Source organism: Hyposmocoma kahamanoa, unplaced genomic scaffold (assembly GCF_003589595.1).
Source record: "Hyposmocoma kahamanoa isolate Upper Pololo Valley unplaced genomic scaffold, ASM358959v1 63, whole genome shotgun sequence".
In the NCBI taxonomy this organism is placed as follows: Eukaryota; Metazoa; Arthropoda; class Insecta; order Lepidoptera; family Cosmopterigidae; genus Hyposmocoma; species Hyposmocoma kahamanoa.
Genome location: NW_020653851.1, coordinates 20,582,738 through 20,597,749, shown reverse-complemented (window position 1 = coordinate 20,597,749; position 15,012 = coordinate 20,582,738). Strand labels below are relative to the sequence as shown.

The 15,012-nt window shown below is 35.1% G+C and overlaps 1 protein-coding gene across 1 annotated transcript in view; it reads right to left on the bottom strand.

Annotated features, from left to right (window-relative positions):
• Positions 1-15,012, bottom strand: part of LOC113230038 (ABC transporter A family member 3-like) — a 79,984-nt gene that overhangs the window by 55,933 nt on the left and 9,039 nt on the right. Inside the window, exons 6-11 of the mRNA XM_026463767.1 lie at positions 14,036-14,054; positions 13,756-13,938; positions 12,608-12,765; positions 10,529-10,639; positions 9,878-10,001; positions 1,571-1,731 (exon numbers count right to left, since the gene is read on the bottom strand). Coding sequence (XP_026319552.1) covers positions 1,571-1,731; positions 9,878-10,001; positions 10,529-10,639; positions 12,608-12,765; positions 13,756-13,938; positions 14,036-14,054 — 756 coding nt within the window. The remainder of the gene's footprint in view (positions 1-1,570; positions 1,732-9,877; positions 10,002-10,528; positions 10,640-12,607; positions 12,766-13,755; positions 13,939-14,035; positions 14,055-15,012) is intronic.

Here is a 15,012-nt window from a genome sequence, read left to right as displayed (position 1 = left end):
GAATGGGCATTATTTGAATTAATTGTAATTAAAATACACAAATATGTTATTTGGATTTGTATTTTAAATGTTACCCAAACATTTAGTGTATTATAATTGGTATTTTTTAAATCTGTCAGTAATTTATTTTGTAATTGATATTTCAAATACTTTCTTTTTGTCTTGGTTAGTGGTATTTAAAGTACATATAAGAAAGTATTTCTTAATTTATATTATAAGTAAGTCAGCACGTATTTTGTCCAGCACTAATTACAGTGTAGTAAAGATGTTAATAATTGGGTAAGTCAAGAAATAGGTAATTTTATATTATTACTTTTATTTTCTTGCTTGAAAATAAGCAAAATAAAAATTGAAGCAAATTAATTTGACACTCCGAGTACCAACTGAAGGTTAAATGTGCAAAATAGTTGCTGCACTTGTGTTGAATATATTTTTAATGCAGTTATCTAATTTAAAAAATAAAATTCAATGCAGCTATTTTTCATTTCAATATACTATCTTATACCAAAATTTAGCTAAGTTTGAACAGTTTCAACCTGTGTGATCGAGACTACCTAGCTTTAGATACCGCACCACTGAACTGACTGAACGACAACAAGACTGTCGGCGAGCCATTTCGCGCTAAGGCGGCTTTAATATTTGTATATAGTTTTCATTTTTTCATTACGAAACTTGTACGTTAATATACAACATCATTGTACATTACTTTTTATAATGGTCGTTAATTGTGTTGTGTACGGCTGTTTATCATCATCTAAACGGGATAAAGAGAGATTCATTTTCCGAAAGATGAAACGAAGTAAGTAAAAAAAAATTATGTCTGAGACTCATTCAGTTATTTTTTTCTTCATTTATTTAGTGCAGAGTAATATATTACAATACAGATTTATTATATCAATGTAATGAGACGCCATAAGTTCGTAACCTAGTACAGACAAGACAAGAAATCCAAAGACAAGGGTTCTCGAATTTTGAATTGGTATTTCCGATAAATATTATGTAGTAAATATGCGTAATTATTAACTAGGGAACCTTGGACACGCAATTTCAAATACCTTGGTTACCTTATTTAAAAGTACCTGTCCAAAATATAACATTTTAAGTGATTTTTTAATATATTTTTCAATACATTTTCAATATTGTTCTAGTTAGTGAATTAATGAAATATATAATATTATATCGATATAAATACCTAATGAACTTATGTAATTACTAAATAGATAACAGATTCGCGTTAGAATTTTCGCTATATTGCCGCTCTGAACACGTAACGTAACAAATAGTACGAGAAAGTGATGGGTAACCTTGCCACTTCACTCACACATTTGCGCGTGTGCAGATAACGCCTTACTGGATGTAGCAGTAAGTAAGTAACTTTCGACCGTTGTATGGAGTGTCTGGGGTGTGCTTCAGTTGGACGAATAATTAGCCCATGATAATAAGCGTAACCAACATTCTGCCGATAGTCGATATAATATTTATCGACTGCAATCGCTAGCTGCTTGCAAGAAAGCAACACTTTTGGGCAATGAACTATATAAAATATATATATGAATAATAAGTAACTTACGTCAATGAACATCATAAGGTGCTCTTCAACGGTGAGATCATCGATGAGGCTAGTGCCGTTGTCACAGTAGCCCAGCATGTACGGTTCCGCCATGAAATTCCGGGATGGCGTCATGTCTGTGCCCATGACGTTTATCGTTCCATTATCTGGGAACGTTAATCCTGAAAAGTACACATTATTTCAAAGTTTAATACATAAACCTATAGCAATGATGTATGTACAATTATCATCATCATTTCAGAAGCAGGTGTCCTTTGCTGGACGTAGACTTCCGTAAAGATCGTCACAACGACCGTTTCGCGCTGCTTGCACTCAGCGAATTCATCATTGATTCACTTTGTACTGCGTCGTCCTAGATCCTCGGCTTATTATATACAAATATCTCTTTGTCCCCATCGGCTTTCTTTTCTGCGAGGGTTACCATAATGTACAACACAAAGAACAAATTTGAAAATGACTTAATACTATAAAGTAAGCCTTCAACTTCACAAGAAAAGCAAATTAGTCATCACAGTATACAGGGTGTAATCGTTAAGTGTGCACAGGCGATTATTCCATAATTACAAAATATAGAGAATACCATAGCCGGATAGCAGATACAGTAAACGATGCATGGGCATGTTTAGTATAAGTGTATCAGAAGACCGAAAAGGACGGCAGAACGTAGAAGAGTGAAAAGTAAAACGGTCTTTAAGGTAAAGAGGCGTATAGGAATGGAATAGGGTAGAGTAAAGAAGGGAAAGTGTGTGAAGGTCTCTACGTCGGTGGATGGGCAGCCATTTAAGTTGTGCGTGAAACTGGGAAACATGATCAAACTTCGAAACTGTCAATCAAAATCGACATTAATAACATTTTAAAAATAAAACTAGAAATAACCAAAAAGTTAACATTAAACGCTCCCATACATATTTAATACACCTAACTTATCACAAACTCGAATTTCTTTTTTCCGAAATAACGTTTGTTCGAATTATTATTACCCCGAAAATCAAATTATAACGAAACCGTTGTTTTTTTCAGGATATGTTGGATTTTTATCGCAAAGACACGATTAGGTTCAGTTAGGTTAGGTTAAGTTAGGTTTAAAAGAAAAAACAATTACCTCTCAAAATTACTTTCGAGGTTATGAAAATTCGAGCAAACATTATTTCTGGAAAATGTCATTCTGGTCTTCTGATAGGTAGCCATTTAATACGACATCCGTAGAGAGGCTTCAGTTTTCCTACTGTAAGAGGTAGTAATAAGTTAACAGATGACAAAACGCATACAAATAAAGTAGTAAAACTATTTTTTAATTGAATAAATATATAATGGTATAGTCAACAACAAAAGAAGTTGGTCAAATTAATCAATTTTTTTTTAACAATAATTTATAATTAAACTTTATAGTGTTGGCATATCGCTGAAAGTTCAACACCATCAATACGTATTACTATTATTTATTTTTATATAATTTATTATTTATTATTGCACGTTACGTTTTGACAGTATATTGAAATTTCAATCAATGTCCTGTCATCTACTGGTTAATTGTTGAAAGACGACGAATTGGAGTTATTAATTTAGCTCTCCAAAAAAGAAGCGACTATATTGCAGGGGTATAAGCTTTGCTTTTCTTTTCTTGTAACAGAAACTTGAAAATTTATTAAAATATAACTTCCGATGATATGAAATACCAACACGGGTAATATTTATAGTGCGACTATCATTTATGCACTCCAAAATAGCACAATAAGGCATTTTTCTAGGATTTAAGAGAATTTGCACGAAAGAATGGCACAACCATACCGTACAAAGCGAAAATGGCGAATTGAGCTCATATAGGGTCTTTCGAAACCTATAGTTTCCTAAACCTATAGTTGGAGACGGACGCTGTAGGACCAGAACCGATAGTGTCCCTCCCCTGCCAATGGTCCAGAACAACTATACACAAAGGTACAAAATCTTTACATAATAATACATGGACCACACTTACGGTTTGTAGACAGGCGAGGGAAGCACTCCCAACGCTCAACGCCAGTCTATCTCGAATACTAATTAAACTTAAAAGGCAAGAGCTTCGCACTCTAACTGCCGCCCTAACGGGTCATGGTCCATACAATAAACACCTTTTCAATTTAGGTATCACAGACAGCCCTCTATGCAGAGCGTGCATGGAGGGGGAGGAAACGGCTGCGCACATCCTACTTCAGTGCTCCGGCGTGGCCAACTACAGGGCAAAATACCTTGGAGTGCCAAGGTCGCTCCCCGAAGTCTTCAGCAAACCAAGGAGGCTGCTGAGATTCCTGGAGGAGCTTGGGTGGCACGAGTAGGACCCTGCACCCACCACACGCAAAATAGGCGCTTTGTCGTCGAGTTGCGGATACCAGCCCGTTGCACCAATGGGTCAAAATCCATCAAGTATATAATAAATTTATCAAGTCTCATGTGCCTGTAATATCATCAGCAACTCTACCTTTCAAAATTAGAATACAGTATTGCTCATATTACTACGTACCAGGAATGCACATTACAATTAGATTTTTATGAATATCAATTCGAGTGTATACGATCTATTTTTGGTACTGATTCATTTCAATGCGATATTAAGTAAATCGATACAACATTAAGGCGAAACGGGCGCCTCGATCGTATTCATAATTTAAACATGTAGTTTCAAATATGTAGTTTCTTTCTTTTTTAGATTAGTTATTGTAGTAACAAACTGAGTCGTGTTGAATCTAATGATATTTGAATCAAAATTTCATGGTATTTACTTACATAATAATTATATTAATAAATTACGCATATGATACATAAATTTGGGTAAGCATTTTATTATTTAGTCATTACATTTTTTTTTTTTTTTTTTGGCTTACAAAACTGGTTACAATGCTTTCAGTCTTAAATAGAAACATGCTTAATTACTACACGAGTACAATGAAACCTACTAGATGTAAGCACAACATGCATATCATTTTCATGTACTACTTCTTACGAACTAATTTGGACTCGGCTAGCCCAATTCCTGTTTATAACTAAAATAAAAAGATTAAAAGTTACTTAAGGTTATTAAGAAAAAGTTAAAGTTAAAGTTACTCAAACTAATAAAGAAACATGATAAATTAAATTAGATTTTTGAATAAATGTTACGTACACATCGTTTAGCTGAGGAGAAAGAACCACTGAAAATATCGAAATCATTTCGAATGTAGTTGTAGTCGCTACACATTCTATACAAAGGAAAATGATGACCGAGCCTTGTCTTGCATGCAGGCAAAGCAAAGGTTTTCCGATTTTGTAATCGGCTACCTTGCCGAGGGAGAGAAAACTTGACACGCTCCAAAATATCTGGTGAATCAATGTGACCATGGATTAATTTATATAAAAACATGATATCTGAAATTTTTCTGCGCACATATAATAAAGAAAGACTGTAATGAGCGACACGCGGCTGATAGGAGAGAAGACGTTTACACATGTTATCAGAGTATGTCAAATGGTACAAGAATCGCTTCTGCACAAGCTCCAATCTATTAGAATAGACCTGGTAACCTGGATTCCATACTGGACTACAATATTCAAGAATACTCCGTATTAAGGAGTTGTAAATGATTACGGTGAGTTGTGGATCCTTCAGTGTTTTCATTTGTCGAATAATAAAACCAGACAATCTAGACGTTTTTGTAATGATCGAATCTATATGATGTCTAAAACTAAGAGTACTGTCCATAGTCAAACCCAGGTCGCGAATCTGAGTGACCTCTGTCAGAGGCTTGCCCTGAATAAAGTAAGTAGCTGTGATAGGATAGGACTTCCTACTAAATTTAATATGAAAACATTTACTTAAATTAAGTTTCATGCCATTTTTATTACACCAATCATTTATGTTATCCACATCTGCCTGAAGAGCACATATGTCATTTGAACTGGTGATTGATCGGTATATTTTTAAATCGTCTGCATACATTTTGATTTTAGACGTAATCATTCTGGTTATGTCGTCAATAAATATAAGAAAAAACAAAGGTCCCAAATGGGATCCTTGTGGTACGCCAGAAGGAACACTCCTGGTTATTGATTGATAACCATGAATGGCTACCAACTGAGATCGATTTTTCAGGTATGACTCACACCATCTCAAAAGAGATCCGTGAATACCCATGTGTTCAATTTTCAAAATCAGAAGGTCATGGTTTACTAGGTCAAAGGCCTTTTTAAAATCGGTATACACTGCATGTACCTCTCCTCTGTTATCGAGCACATCACAGACATAGTCTACGTATGCAACTAAATTGGAAGCTGTTGACTTACGAGGTCGAAATCCATGCTGGTCTGCGTTAAGAAAACCCTTAATATGATTATAAATATACTTGTGTACAAAGGACTCAAGGACTTTCCCAGCTGTTGATAAGAGAGAAATTGGTCTATAATTACTTACTTCATCCAGAGCACCTCCTTTATGAATAGGAGTGAGACGCGCAGTCTTCCAAATCGTGGGAAATGTTCCTGAACTAAGAGAGACATTAAATATCATACATAAAGGTTTAGATAGTTGATTTGCACAGTATTTGAACAAAATTGGTGGTAATGAATCGGGCCCTACTCCCTTATTGCAATCTAGAGAGGATAAATAATCTAACACCTCACTTTCCGATACAGAAAAACTGCTCAGCGCAGGGATATTATTACCATCCAAAAATCCACGGCTAAGATCAATTGAAGATGTAACATCGTTTTCATATACAGTCTGGAAATAGTGTGAGAACAAATCGCATATCTGTTGTCCACCAGTAGCATTTACATTAACCAACCTTACTTCGTTAGGAATGTTCACTCGATTTGACTTTTTGTTGTTAATGAATTGCCAAAAGTTCTTTGGATTGACACGCATATGTACTTTAGCCTGCTCTTTGAATTTAGCATAGCACTCCGTAATTAAAGCATCGCATCGCTTTCTCAATATATTATAGGTAAGTTTATCTAATGGATTATTATATTTTTTATGTCTGGAGTGGTACTTTGCTTTTTCTTTGATGACTTTAATCAGCGGCGGGCTATACCATACAGGGTATTTAGTGTCTCTCCTAACTTTATTAGGTGTAAATTTATGTATTATTGGCATGATGGAATTATAGAATTTGTCTACCATATCGTTCACGTCTTTCATGTCACTCCAGATTACGTTCCAATCTAGCAGACTTAACTCGTGATTAATGGCTTCAAAATTACTTACTCCAAAATTTAAACTAGTATTGTGCTTAGGATTTATCCATTTGTTATGGGTGGAAAATAAAATATTAATTACTAAGGGGGGATGATGGTCATCAACTTTTTCAAGTAATGTATCAGAGGCTCGAACAACAGTCAGGTTGTCTGGTTGTTTAAAAAATACTAAGTCGAGTGTTCTCTCGTTTAAGTTCTTAATAGCGTTACATTGAAATAGGTTGTTAAAAGACATGTTATCTATAAGCATATTTTCAAGATTAGCTGTAATTGGCAGAGAAGACAAATAAGTACTCTCTGCATTCATTACCCATACTAAGTTGGGTAAGTTGAAGTCTCCCAAAACCAACGCTAAAGAAGACTGGGAAATGTTGTTTTGAATGTTATGGGTTATATTACTAAGCAACTCCTCTAAGTAATCAACTTTAGGAGGCGGAGGAACATAAACTACACAAATATGCAATTCCCGACCATGGTAACATTTCAAAGTAACCCACAACTCTTCACACATTGATTCCCAGTTAGTTCGTCTAAGAGGCTTATATTTCTTACTTACAGCCAAAACGATACCCCCGCCGTCCTTTTTAGTTTTGTGAGATGAAGTGGTACATCGGTCTCTTCTGAATATATCATATCTATCGTCAAGAAGTTCACGATTGAAAACGGTATCATTAAGCCAAGACTCGGTCAACGCTATCACGTCATAATCATTGCTTAATGCTGATGTATATAATTTCTCAGTTTTGGTTCTTAATCCCCTAACATTGGCATAATATATTTTTAAAGACATTGTGATGAAAGAAAATATATAAAAAAAAACATGCACCGACTAAAAATTTAATATTAATACTAAAAATATTGTACTACAGAGACTTTAGGAAATCCATATTTTTAACAAGCTTAGCAGAGTCTTTCTGGTCTTTGCGAATGAATACACGACCGTTTTTTACCCAAACAAATTCATAGTGCTTTTCTTTTGCGACTGATCATGTTGCTGCATGCAGTAGCTTGTTTGCTGGCGATAAATGTTCCATCACGTAAACTGGCTTCTTGCTGGATGCTATACCAAGATGCGATGTATTCAATTTGTCTTGTTTGTTATGCTCATTAAAGACCTTAGTCGCAGCCAATACTGAATCGCGTGTACGCGTACTAGAGAACTTCACTATGATATTTCTGGGCCGGTCGGATTTCGAATTCTGTTTTGCCACACGGTGAAAAGACAAAATTTCATTATCAGGAACATTGCACGACACAATCTTTAAAAGTTGTTGAATGAGATTGAGCAAGTTTTCATTCTTAAATTCAGGTACAGATTGTATTTCGATATTACATTCTCTATACTGCTGCTCCATATGTCCTAGTTTTATACTTATGTCTGCTACCTGAGCACTTAGAAGAGTATTGTCCTTAATTAACTGGCGTATTGTACCTTCCGTCTCTTTATTTAATTTGACCTGATCATCATGCCGCTCCGATAAGAACTGCACGGAATGTATTGCCTCGTCAAGATCAGCACGAATTGATGAAATCTTGGTACTAAGATCTGTAACTTCTGTTTGCATTACTGAAAGAATAGAATTAGTTTTTTCGAGACTGACTTTTTGCGTTTCAAACTGGTTGTTCATGTCCGACCTCAGGCGCCGAATCTCTTCCAAAATCGAGTCGTTAATGCCTTGCGGAGATGGTTGCGATTTGCTTATTGGTTTAAGCATTCCTGCTGCATGTGCTTGACGTACAGGGGAACAGTCATCATTTCTTCTCTTAGTCACATTAACGCATGACGGACACTTTAATTTAGCCAGTTGCTTGGAATCCATTTCCGTGACACTTTTTTGCTCAATACTAAGACAGGCCAAACAATACTTAGTATTGCAGGCGTTACACTTTAGATGATTATTATCAATTAATCGCTCTTCACAACCTGCGCAGATCATATTGACGTCAAAATGTATTTGCAATAAAAAAAAAAAAAGCAAAAAAAATTACATAACGCATTATTTGTTAATTATGTGTATTTAATTGCGTACATAAAAATGTCAGTGTCCCCGTGTGTAATGTTTGTTTGGTGCCACATAATACCAGAGCGCCGTGGCTGTGCTCAGCCACGGCATATGCTGAGTGGTGCCCATTCAGTATCTTAATTTTAGTTTTAACTTATTTTTTTTATTTTCAGTACAATTTAAAATTAACGGTACTGAATAAAATGTTCTTTATTCTTCTTTCTAATCAAAACAGTCTCTTTCTGGACTCCTATTTTATACTGGTCAACAAGAAAAGCGGTTTGACAATACCTAAACACAATAAGCTACAATATCTGGCTATTGTCGCAACTTCTGTGCTATCTGAACGTCTTTTCTCACTGGCTAGTATCACCCTAAGTGAAAGTCGTAACCATAGATATAGGAAAAACCGACTGAAGCCAAAAAGGCTGGCATTATTTTTTTTATTAATTATTTTTTTATCAAAATTGTTCTATAAGAAAACGACTCAAGAGCATACGATCCTTTCTGTGGATCAATTCAGAGGCATATCATCCAAAAAATCGATTCAAAGCGAAAAAAGTGCATGCCTACTACGTACTTCTTGGACGAACCTTCCACAAAGAGCCCTACAGCTACTGAACATACTTAACAGTCATAAAGTTAAATGGGGCAATACAGCTGTGCAACAATACACTCGTTATAGCAGCACTAGAGCTCCTTGTAAAAGGTTCATCCAGGGAAGTATTACCATCTTACCTATTTCTGCCGCCAAGCAGGAATGTTAGCGTTACTGCGTTCCGGTTTTGAAGGGTAAGGGTGTTGGTGAAATTACAGGCACATGGGACTTGTCAACTTATGTCTCAGGGTGACGGGCGCAGTGGCAGTGTCCCTCAGATTTTTGCGATACAAAGCTCTGAGTTGCACTGCAACTGTTATGGACAGGCGTGTAGCTTACCATCAGGCACACACGACTCGTTCCGCCCGTTACTTGATATTATAAAAATAAAAAACAAAAAACAACAACAATGCCATGGACTCAGTCATGGCAGGACACACAAGTAGTACACTTATTGATTTTTATCTTCTGGTATTCGGGTAGGTACAACCCTGTACTAACCACAAAGTAAATCTTCTATTGTACTCATCATTTTCTCCTGTGCTCTTTCAGTAAACAAAATGGTATACTCGCCTCGATAGATTTCAAATGACACTTTTTGTAATAGTGTATTCTGCATGATGCTCTGAAAGTAAGACATTATTAACTACGTGGTCATCATATCCGTGAATGCAAGTCCCTTTTTTATGTATTAGTACTTTCTCGTATCGGAAACCAAGAGCCACTTCGGGTTAAGTAGCTACTCACTCATTAAAATATATCACTGCAACAGCGGTAGCGCCTATCATTACTGTTTCATATTGAACAAGGAACCCAATTGCGATTATGTCCGATGCTAATAAAATAATTACCAAATTCTGGCGTTCCTTTGACATAAATAAAATATGCCCAACCGTTCTGACCGAGCCCATTTTTCTGCCGAGTGTAGAATAGCCAACAATTCCTGAGAATATTTCATAGAGAGGCGAAACTTGTGCCGACTTTATTTTTGGCGTTGGTGTTTGTGATTTTAGTTGCGTTATTCGCGGAATAACAAATTCATTTATTTCCATTTTTATTCAATGCTAATCTATACAGGTGGCAGTTTAGACCTTTAAACATTTGCAGATATACCCATAAAGAACCCTTATAACACGTACTAAAGTATTTTACCTTAGACACATTATTGAAAGTTATAGCCTTGGCGACAAATTCATCCACTTCTTGCAGATGTTCACGGCCTGTGTCAGTCGGGATTTCTATTGGGCGTAACTTTTCTATGTCCTGCAATTGATATCAGGTATATATTCACACTGTATATCATTAAAACTGATGATTATCACTTAAAAAAAAAACATTTTCGTCCGTAGAAATCAACTGTATGTTTAACATGAAATACAAGTACAGTAGTGTCATAAAACAAGTATGGTAACTGCGTACAAAATAGCAGCTTACTAACGCACACATTCGCATAAAAATGAAAGGCGTGTTGGATGACCAACGCTATGCAACGCGAGTACATCGGGCGATTATGCGAATGTGTGAACCCCTCAGTCGAGTGTAGTTGTACTCTGTATTTTTATTTGTTTGTGCCGTAAAAATAGTGTTGGAGAATATTGTCCGTGAGTTAATAAAGACAGTAGAAGGTTTATCGCGTAAAGTAGATCTGTCATGTGTCTGTGACAAAATATGTTTTTGAGATATCATGAAAAACCATACCCCAGTTTTAGAAGTAAGTAAGTAAGCTCCGATAAGTCGAACTTGTTAACTAATTTTAACTGTTTTAAAAGAGAATTTTGTGCTCTATTTTTTGCTATTTGAAACGGTTCTTTGGCCATTTGTCACTTAACGTCATTGACCTACCAATAAATGGACATCGGGTTCCCGCTTAAAAGTGTCCGCATCTATAGGGCGTTAAAATCACATACAGAGCGTCAATCGCGCAACAGTCTTCGTTTGTTCGACTGTCAACGCGGTTGTCAATCATGCAGTACCATATAATAATAACTTGTAAAAATTACTACAGTAAAGTGTAAAAACAGGGTTTTGTATCATATTTTCACTAAACAAATATATTGTGTTATCATAATTCTCATTTAAAACTGTTATTTTGTACACTTTTATAGTATTTAATTTATATATAAATGAATCGTAAATATAAATTACAAAAGCACACAAAATAGTCAAATAGCTAACTGTCCCTTTTCTATACATTGCATGCGCAAAAGCTAAAAAGAGACCCATTGTGTCAATTTCAAGAAGCTTATATATAAACTTCTTGGTCATATTCAATTGTTCGAACCACAAGCGATTGAAATATTTAGAACAAAGAAACTATAGAGTCGCTTTGATTTTAATCTTATTTTTTAAATGATTTTTAATTAAACGTTAGCAATAACTAACAAAATATTGTTGTACTCGTTTTACGGCTTGGGATTACCTATTAGAAGTCAGAAAATACATTTGCCCGAAATAACGTTAGCTCGACTTTTCATAATGTCAAATGTAATTTTTTTTGAAAGATTACAAAATGAAAACTAATTTTGTCTTTGTGAAAAGCATTAAAATTACACGAAAGCGTAACGGTTTTATTATAAATCGGTTTTCGGAATTACGGATATTTGAGTTTACGTTTAGTTGTAATATCGGTACACGCTTATTTTCATATTTGTAGTAATATTTCTATGTATGTATCTGCCCAACTCTCTATTATTTCTTTAAGTGAATTTGTACAAAATTCGACATAATAATATATATAAAAATTAATTAATATTACAATAAAGGCTACTCCATTACTCTTGTGTTCAAGTAATTTGCAGTCGAAGCTAAATATAGCGCATTTTGTTAAATTTCCAGTAGAAGCTGAATATGGTGTTTTTGGTCCCTGAAATTGTTGCAAGCAAAATTAGGTAGTACTGCAATGACGTTACAATTTAAATTAAATGTTTTAGTTTTTTATATTTCGTTACATGTTTATTATATTACGCTTGTGTAGGTTAACTTCGGACATCTTTTTCGTGGTTTTTGTATTAGACCCGACGTCCATTTGTTGGTAGGTCAATGCTTAACCGCGTTTTAAAGTGCAAAGTGTATAATTGTAATAAGTCTTCATATATTAACATAAACGAAGAAACAAGGAGTTGGAATTTTATTTCTGGAACTTCCTAATATTATACTATGGTACAAGCGTTTCACGCTTAACGTAACAAAAGTTCAAATAAGTGTTGGTGGCTGTAATAAAATATAACCTACCTCTGCTTTCTTAAACATAATCGATTTCCACGACACTTGTCCTCCTATGGCCCTCTCCTGACCGATAGTGTATTGCAACAGTATCAGCAGAGTTGAGTACAAGAATATCAGTATTAACCATGAAATGATTGTGTACACCATTGATTGTGTTTCCGTAGCTGAAAATCGAAGACATTTTAAGTAGGTAAATGCAACCATTAAGTAAGTAGGTACAAATAAGTACGTAGTACTGACGTAGGGTCGGTATCATAATGACTATATCTTCAAAATTACCTGATCAGCGTAAGGACTAGATCGCAAAACGACCACCTCTGTAGAAAGACTATATAACTTACAATGACTTGGTAGCAAAACGGCTACATATCGAAATGACCATAACGTTAAATAGACGATATGGTAAAACGATAAGGTACAGTTTAGTTAAAAATTTATTGTTTAAAAAATACGAATGAAAATTAAGTTATAAAATTGGTTCCAATTTATACTTTAAATAGTACTTAATAGTAGAAATATTTTTGAGAAATGTAATGTCAGTCTTTTTACTGTACGCGTGGTTAAAGCTTCTAATTATTTTCAAACGCTGAAACTCGGCTTCTTTTTTAGTGAATGTAGACTAATGTAGGCTTGTGCTGCATTCGAATATTCCACATACGATTTCAGTTAAAAAACATACTTGAGCTATTATAAATAAGAGGACTATAATTTGATTTTACAATAATTTTTAGTTGGCAATGTTGGCCGTGGTAGCATAAACAAATACAAATTATAAAAATTTTGTTGAATTTTTTTATTATAGCACTAAATGTTTAACCAAACTGTACTATGAAAAAACAATAACAAAATTTAGTTATTTTGCCACCTTGTGGTTTTACCATGTGATTCATGGCGTTTTGCTACCAAGTCATTATAGTTATAGTCTTTCTGCAGGAACGCTCGTTTTGCAATCTAGTCCTTATGCTAGTCAGGTCATTTTGAAGATATAGTCATTATGAGACCGAAATTATACGCATTGTAACAGAAATAAAATGGTTTTTCAAAAGACTATTTACAATTAATTTCATCAGTCAATCGTAGTTTATCTGTAAGTACTCTATTCCTTCGTAATACTCTGTTCCAATAGGGTACACTGGGTCTATTTATAAACTTACGCGTCCCGGTGTGTATTAAAGCGAACTCGTCCAAGCCATTCAATAAACCCAAAGGCGGTATGGCCATGTGCAGTATGTATATGAAAGCGCTTTGCATCGAACTGTAATTGTGATTCACCATCAACTCCGCCAAGAAGGTTTGCAGTAATGTGAAAAGACTTGACCACACACAAGAGGTCCACGCTAAAAAGAATGTTAATTTATTTGCTATTTTAATGAAGTTAATGCTAAAGGGCTTTGAACACAATGTGCAACATGAGTCGACGAAGTTTCGACCAACCATGAGGCTGAATCATGTTCTGTGGTCGGAGAGTCACAACATATATATCCGCTCACACGATACATGCAGCCGTAGACGCATACCACACCTAGAGATGCCGGTGATGATTTTATACCGATTTATCGGATATCGAAGTTGTAACAGGTAAAAGAACTAATATTAATTGCTATTTCGGTAACTACTCTAGCAAACCATAAAGTTTTTAATGCCTGGGTCTGTCATTTAAAAAAATAAACAACTTCAAATATACGTCACGACAATCGTGTGTGTTATTGTTTGGGCTGGTGATTTCGGTGTTTGTTTATTGAAAACATACCGTAAGTAGCGTTTTTTAAGTTTACCCTGAATAAAAATGTTTATAAACTATACTTTAAGGAGTAATTTCATGGTAAACGTTAGAACTACTCAAACGGAATATTACCATACTCGTATTTATCCAAGTACAAAAAATTTCATTAGTGCTTTTTAAGTGCAGGATTTGCGGTGTATTACTGCATTTTATTTGAGATGTTTTTGTTGGTAGTACGGAGGGTATTTATTTAGCGATGCAGAATAATAATTTTTATTTATAAAAACTTGTATTTAAACTGAATGCTTTTCTAATTTGCGAAACCAAATAGCCCCCATTTTGCGGTAGGAGGAGCGCATCGCGTGAGCGGTTATAATGAAATCACGAACACGACATTGAGTCGGGAGCGCCAACAACTAGCGTGGTTAATCATAATAAACTACACAGATTCTGGCCGCACTGACTGATCATGCGACTAGATGTGTGACTACTTGGTCGTGGCGACCAAGTGCATGATTAAAAGCGTATAGTAATAAGGACGGTAAGGCCAGGTAAGGATAGTCGTTGATTGTCAAGTACGCGAGACGCCTAAATAGGAAAATTTACCTATACTTGCGTAATTATTAATACAAAGATCGAATACTCAGAAAAAATTCCTTCGATCCGGTCGGATTCGAACCGACGTCTT